The 7,075-nt window shown below is 48.7% G+C and overlaps 3 protein-coding genes across 3 annotated transcripts; 2 read left to right on the top strand and 1 right to left on the bottom strand.

Annotated features, from left to right (window-relative positions):
* The first annotated feature begins 28 nt into the window (after positions 1-28).
* On the top strand, positions 29-4,219 carry LOC131266649 (uncharacterized). Its single transcript, XM_058269249.1, has 5 exons — positions 29-95; positions 176-1,577; positions 3,293-3,768; positions 3,834-3,999; positions 4,074-4,219. The coding sequence occupies exons 2-5, from the start codon at positions 210-212 to the stop codon at positions 4,122-4,124; spliced, it is 2,061 nt and encodes a 686-aa protein (XP_058125232.1). The 5' UTR covers positions 29-95; positions 176-209; the 3' UTR covers positions 4,125-4,219.
* On the bottom strand, positions 1,535-2,729 carry LOC131266665 (vacuolar protein sorting-associated protein VTA1 homolog). Its single transcript, XM_058269267.1, has one exon. It carries the CDS (start codon positions 2,636-2,638, stop codon positions 1,691-1,693), a length of 948 nt encoding a protein of 315 aa, XP_058125250.1. The 5' UTR covers positions 2,639-2,729; the 3' UTR covers positions 1,535-1,690.
* Positions 4,220-4,412: 193 nt separating the features above from the next.
* Positions 4,413-6,916, top strand: LOC131266650 (chromatin assembly factor 1 subunit B). The gene is made up of 4 exons (XM_058269250.1): positions 4,413-4,639; positions 4,738-4,930; positions 5,006-5,519; positions 5,586-6,916. Exons 1-4 carry the CDS (start codon positions 4,505-4,507, stop codon positions 6,790-6,792), a joined length of 2,049 nt encoding a protein of 682 aa, XP_058125233.1. The 5' UTR covers positions 4,413-4,504; the 3' UTR covers positions 6,793-6,916.
* The last annotated feature ends 159 nt before the right edge of the window (positions 6,917-7,075 follow it).

Consider the following 7,075-nt stretch of genomic DNA (forward strand, 5'->3'; position numbering starts at 1 on the left):
ACTGTCAATAAGCTTGGGTTTTTTAAGCGTCCCTGGTGTTGAGCTTCATTTCGGATCTGTTTGGAAATCTGTTGAGGAAATATCGCCCAAGTGTGGTAATTCAAATTGAAATATTTCAATAACAACAATATCAAGTACACACAATTGGATCTTATCTTCCTCGGCGTAACCGTAGGCTGTTCCGGGCTCACCGCATCCATTCGATAACAATGTCCGACTCGAAGAAGGATTCGAGCAACAAAAGCCAAACTAGGGTGATCAAACAAAAACGTAAGAACCCGCACCCGGTACGGCAGTATTTCAAGTACGAGAGCAGCACGCAGCAACGATGCCGCTTCTGCAACTGGATAACGCGCGAGAACGCCACCCGCATGGTCAAACATATAGCGTATCAGTGCGCAAGCACTTCCAATTCGGTGCGTTTGGCCATGCAACGTTGCGTTCAGGAAGCAAAGGATCGGGAGAGCAATTCTTCCTTCACCGAACACAATAAGAAGGACATCCACAGTCTGTTCAATTCGATTGACATGGACAAACGGCAGTGTTTGTTCTGCGGCTGGACAACGAGATTGAACTTGACGCGAATGCGACACCACATCATATCCGTCTGCAAGGAAGTGCCGGCGGAAACGCGCAATCGCTTCATTAAAGTTGATACAGGCGAAGATTACAGCTCGTTCAGTATCATCAACGTTGATCTGGACGATCGCAAAGGGTTTGAAATTGTTAGCAGCAAATCGTTGCAGAATGTTATAAATACCGATATGAACGATCGTGAACGGTTTGAAGTTGTTACTAGCAAAGCGCTGTCGAAGCTGGATACTAGTATGGACGAAATGTCGAACGATAACGATGAGGCCAGGAACCAGGATGAGAGTGACACGGCCGATTCATATTACGTTTACGGAGAGTTTGAAACTGAACCCGATCAACAGCAGGAACTGGAGACCATCAAACAGGAAGCGCCTCAGCATCATGTCATAGCGGAAGTCATTGTGGGTAATGGAGCAGATGGCGAGGAATACGAGGAGCAGGAGCAAGAGTTGATGGATGACGCTGAAGAAAATGACGAGCCGTTGGAACCATCCCAGATTGAGTTTCTTGATATCGACCAGCGAGAGTGCCATTGGTGTCAGTCAACACTTTCAGAATATAAGGCGGAGTATGTGACGGATGGAAAAGTATTTTGTTCTCTCGAATGCAAGATTCTTGAAGACATCAACAACAGACCAAAAACCAAGGAGCCTGAAAAGATGCGGAACGTAGCAAACACTCGAACTTATAGTAAGATAATCATGACGCAGGAACGATCCGCTGAAGCAACGCCTTGCAGGAAGAAACCGACCCAACCACCTACCGATGATCAAACGAAAGTCAAGAATGCTTTGCCTGTAAGCACCTTTTCCAAACCATTGCAACCGATAGTAGGGCCAGATGCTAAGACCCTAACTTCTGTAAAAGTACAGAATAAAATTGAACCCGCAAAGATGATACAATCGAAAGTCGTGCAACCAAAAGCCATCTTTACAACGAGTAGAGTATACCGCAGAGCGTCGCTACATGAGGCCCAGAAGCAGGTATGTCTGTTTATTTGTAATGCATCTTTTGATTATATAGAACAAGCGGTTAGGGGGTGACAAATTAACACACATAATTCATTGCTGCGCTTTCCCGATGAGACGGCGAAAGTCTACCCATCTTGGCCGGTTTGAAGCAGACGCAGAGCCTTCTGGAGATTATCGATCGATGTTTTCAAATCCTCGAAGTTAAGAGCACTTTCCGCCCATCGACAGTATTTCTGGGCCTTTGTGATCTGATCCGGTCGCAGTTGTATGCCGGCCGCATTGACGAGTCGCTCGGGTCCTCCACCCCCGGTCGCGCTGGGGTCGCCCATGTACGGTTTAAAGCCTCCAGGTGATTTTTCCGGTTCACTTGGTGGCGACGGAGCCTTCACGTGACTGAATGGGTCAGTGGTGGTGAAGTTTGTGGGTCCTGCCGGAGGCGGTTTAAAGTCGACCGCTGGCGGTTGAAATCCTACCGCAGGTGGATTTCCATGAGGAGTATTGCTTGGTCCGGGCTGTGGTTCTGCGTCCGGTACTGCCGGAGTGAATTCCTGGTCGAACTCTTTATCCTCGTCGGTAGCCATGGGACCGGGGACGGGAGTTTCACCATTCTTGAGACAGTTGTGGATGTAAGATGCCTTCCATTTGGCGTACTTGCGGTTCTGTGTTACCTCCTCCGTGAGGTCGCCGAAGGTCTGACACACGTCGTAGATCATACCCGCGGTGTAGAATGCTTTGACGACGTTTTTACCGAAATTGCTCGCCCGATCCTGCTTGTCCGCGTACAAGAACAGCTTTAGTGCGTAGTTTTCCAGGTACGCCTGTGCGGCCACATCGTTCGTGATGGATTCGTTGTCGGTCATCTGGTGCTTGGTCTTCTCAAGCCAATCCATAATGGCCAGCAGTAGTGTTCGTTCTTCTGTGCCCTGGTTGGCGATCTTCAGTCCCAACTGAAGCCCGTAGAGGCGACACCAGTAGGCGACTATCGGGTCGCGATTATCATGCTCCTGGGCCGTCTTCAGATAGTGCTGTATCGGTCGCATTAGCGGCGGTACGGGAGGGAAATTTACAGCCATTGCGGTTGATTTTCACGATGTAAAACACACCGCACTCTGCACTATTGAACAAATCTTTTCGCCTGTTTCGCTGCTCACAACAAACGATGACTAATTGCGACTTGACGTTTGCTTCGACGAAAGGAAAACTGTTATGACAGCCCTAGGCTGCTTTGTTTACAAATTATCGAAGCAAGCCATTTCGTTCGATGGCAGCCATTTTTGGTTCACCCTTTGCGTTCCGTAAACATTCCCGGTTTCAACTTCGCGGCGTTTTGTAGTGCTCTCTTGCTCTTTCAAGCGACTTGGAGGCTTTATCACATTTTGAGCCCTTTCTTGCCGTAGGTGTGACACGTTTCATTACCCACGAAGTGTTGGCAGTGATAAGTGATAGCGACACCGCACCGGTTGATCGAAAAGACGGAGGCTCGTGCCACCAGTATCAAAATTGTCACCGCATGTTGCGATTGTAGACGATAGAGTTAGGGAAACTGTACGCGTGGCGGCTTGTTAAAACGGCGTGACACTTGAGTGTTTGAAAAGCGACGTCGGAAAAACCGACGGAAAAAGAATCCATTCCCAACTGAAGACGGCAACATGAAGAGACTATCTAACGCATGGTCGTTTGGCATTGCCTGTTGCTCACTGTTGTTCCTTTTTGCCATCGCCATCCAGCAAAGTGCAGCCGCCGTCGGCGACGAAGGTTCCTGCCATTCTTTCGGTGGAGGACACGTCTATCCACAGGAAGCTCCCCGTTTCGTAGACCACAAGCTGCAGTACACGAAGGCCGTCATTTCACGCCCCGCTCCCGAGTTCGAGGCCACGGCAGTTGTGGATGGGGCGTTCAAGAAGATAAAACTATCCGACTACCGTGGAAAGTATCTGGTGTTCTTCTTCTACCCGCTCGATTTCACCTTCGTCTGCCCGACGGAAATTCTTGCCTTTTCGGACCGTGTAAAGGAGTTCAAGAAGCTGAATGCGGAGGTGATTGCGGCCAGCATCGACTCCCACTTTACCCATCTAGCATGGATTAATACGCCCCGCAAAGAAGGAGGACTCGGACAGATTAACATTCCACTGGTGAGCGACATCACACACAGCATCGCCAAGGATTATGGCGTCTACCTGGATGATCTTGGACACACGCTTCGGTAATTATTTGTCTCCCCTTCAAACCCAGCGTAGGTTATTAATGTATTTCACTCTTTTTTTACAGCGGTCTGTTCATCATCGACGATCGTGGCGTTCTGCGACAAATAACCATGAATGATCTTCCGGTCGGTCGATCGGTTGATGAAACGCTCCGGTTAGTACAAGCATTCCAGTACACGGATAAGCATGGCGAAGTATGCCCCGCTGGATGGAAACCTGGCCAAGATACGGTACGCAGGCGAATGAAAATAATACGAGTCACAGGGCGGGACTAATCGTTAATTGTAAACTTAATCTTTTTCAGATTGTCCCGAACCCGGAGGCAAAGATAAAATATTTTGAGAAGAACCACTAAAACCGTGCCAAGGATGGAGTCGTTTTAAAATTGATTTAATATGGTTAACTTGTGTATGTTCATTGGCAAAATAAAAATTTCAAATTACACTTAAATACATATAGAAATCTGGTTGCATTTATTTTTTATGAAATCTTTCGACGATGGATTTTTGTGTTTATTTTTCTGCTTTCCGGAATGGATCTACATTTGCAGAGCCTTGCGAATCCAAACATCAACTGACATTTACGGTGAACTGTCAGTTTTACGCGCTCAAACCGTTGTTTTCGTCGATCGGTCCAAACCTGGACGGATGCTCGGTAGCGCAGGCATTTCAAGTGCTGAAAAAATCTCCGTTTACCGCAGTTATCGGTTCGAAAACGTTTTAAATACCCACCAACATGAAGTGCCAAATCCCAGAGATATCGTGGCATAACCGTGACCCGGTGCTGAGTGTCGATATTCAACCGAAAAGTGCTAACGATCGCGACCCCAAGTATCGGCTCGCATCTGGCGGTACGGATTCCCATGTGTTGGTAAGTTGTTTTTGATAAGTTGTGCTGTGCTAAAAAAACAGCGGTGTTTGCCAAATGAAAAAAAAAGCAATTTAATGCAACGATGCAATCTTTAACAGATCTGGTATATGACACAAAACCCGGAATGTGGTACAATCACGTTAGATCTGGCGGCCGATCTCACCAGGCATCAGCGAGCGGTAAACGCTGTACGCTGGTCCCCTTCCGGAGAGCTTCTGGCATCGGCGGACGATGAAAGTGTAATCTTCATTTGGAAACAGAAAGGAGAAACCGAAATCGTCAATATACTTGGTAATGCCCTGGGTGAAATAGTGTTTTCCGCGAATCCCTTAACGTTATAGTTATTATTTTTCTTTCATCATCAAGATACGGTCGACGAGCAGGACAAGGAAACGTGGCTTACGCTGAAGATCTTGCGTGGCCACATGGAAGACGTGTACGATCTTTCCTGGTCTGCCAACTCACTGTTCCTCGCCAGCGGCTCGGTGGACAACACGGCCATAGTGTGGGATGTGATGCGTGGAAAGAGCCAGGCCATCCTGCACGACCACAAGGGCTTTGTGCAGGGTGTCGCCTGGGATCCGAAGGACAAGTACCTGGCCACCTTAAGCACGGACCGTTATTTTCGTGTGTTTGACATCCAAACGAAGCGAGTAATTGCGAGGTGCAACAAATGTACGCTACCCGTACCCAAAACACACCCGCTGCGTGATAAAACGGTTCGCTTGTTTCACGATGATACGTTGCAAACGTTTTTCCGCCGCCTGAGCTTTAGCCCAGATGGAAACTTGGTCGTTTGTCCGTCCGGTGTGGCCGAGGTCGAGGGTGTACCGAAGCCGCTAAATACCACCTACATTTTCACGAGGAACTCCTTTCGGCAGTAAGTCATTTGCGAATGTACCACTACGTTAGAGGAGGAAATTTACGTTTTTGGTTTGCTTTCTAGACCTGCGATAACGTTACCTTCACCGGATCAGTACACGGTCGCCGTTCGCTTCTGCCCAGTGTTTTTTGAGCTCCATCCGTATCCGGAAAACAAGCCACCTACAATACCGCTGCCGTATCGGATGATATTTGCCCTGGCGACTAAGAGCTCCGTCTATCTGTACGACACGCAGCAAAAGGCACCGTTTGCGCTCATATCCAACATTCACTACACGCGTCTAACCGACCTGTCCTGGTCGTCGGATGGGAAGATTCTCATCGTTTCCAGTACGGACGGGTTTTGTTCGTTGATTTTCTTCGCCGATGACGAGTTGGGCAAGGTGTACGATGGCTCGACGAACAGCAACCCAGCGGAGAGCTCTTCGGCCGGAACGAAAGAAAAAACCCCTCCGAAAACATCATCAAATTGTGTGGATAAAGTCGTGCCTTCACGGAAGAATGGCAACGAAAAGGAAAAAGTGGCTCAACCGATCGCATTCAGACGGAAGACCAAACCGCCGGCGGAAAACAATCAGGCAACAGTAGTCGCATCGGCCGTCACGCCAGAAGCCGGGCCATCGGTTCAACCCGAACCCGCCAGTACAGGTGGCGGTGTGGAGTATATAATCGAAAAGGATAAAATCATAAGCAGCGCGGAAAAGTTCGAGAGTCCGTCAAAAAAGGATCGGCCTGTTACACCGATCGCCGTACGGCGTCATCCACGGACGCCATCGGATACGGCGTCGAACGACTCGCATCCGTCCCCAGCGGCAGCCCCACAACCTTCAGCTTCGTCGTCGTCGGCGGCAGCGGCGGCGGCGGGCTCATCGGTTGGGAAGAAAGCGGCGAAACCGATCGCCATTCGACGGCACCCGCGTGCGCTCACCGTTGATCCGGTGAAGCCATCGGTCGAGCCGACCGCCGAAGAAGACGCGAACGATACGTGGCCCATAGATCAACCGAAACCGGTGGCCAAACAGCAACAGGCAAAGCTACAACCACCTTCCGACACCTTTCAAATGGAAGTAGACCAAACGGAGGACATAATGTTGGTGGTTGTGTCGGATGATGATGATGATATCGGGCTGAAACAGCAAGAAGCGGAGGAAACGAAGGAACCGGCCAATAGTGGGGACATCACCGTGGAAACTGCCGGCTCACCGAAGACTCCCCGACGGGTCGAATTCCGGACCATATCGACACCCAAATCGAAGAAGAAAATTTTATAAACGAGACCACTAGATAGTTAGTAGTAGTATTCTTTTCCGTCATGATTGTGTATAGCGCTATTTAGTCTATTTAAGCCGTGTGGAGTTTTGTAATAAAAATATGACCTATTAAGAAAAAAGTTAACAGATCGACGATTTTAGAAAACCTCGATCGTTTAGTTCATCGAACCGGTTAACCGGTCCCTTCACGGATGCCGATGTTCGTGTCCCGGTTCATTCTCTGTCTCAAAAACTTGAAAAACTAGAAAAGATGGACAAAATTTAATAAAATACTTTCCACAAA

The sequence above is a fragment of the Anopheles coustani genome, chromosome 2 (assembly GCF_943734705.1).
Source record: "Anopheles coustani chromosome 2, idAnoCousDA_361_x.2, whole genome shotgun sequence".
In the NCBI taxonomy this organism is placed as follows: Eukaryota; Metazoa; Arthropoda; class Insecta; order Diptera; family Culicidae; genus Anopheles; species Anopheles coustani.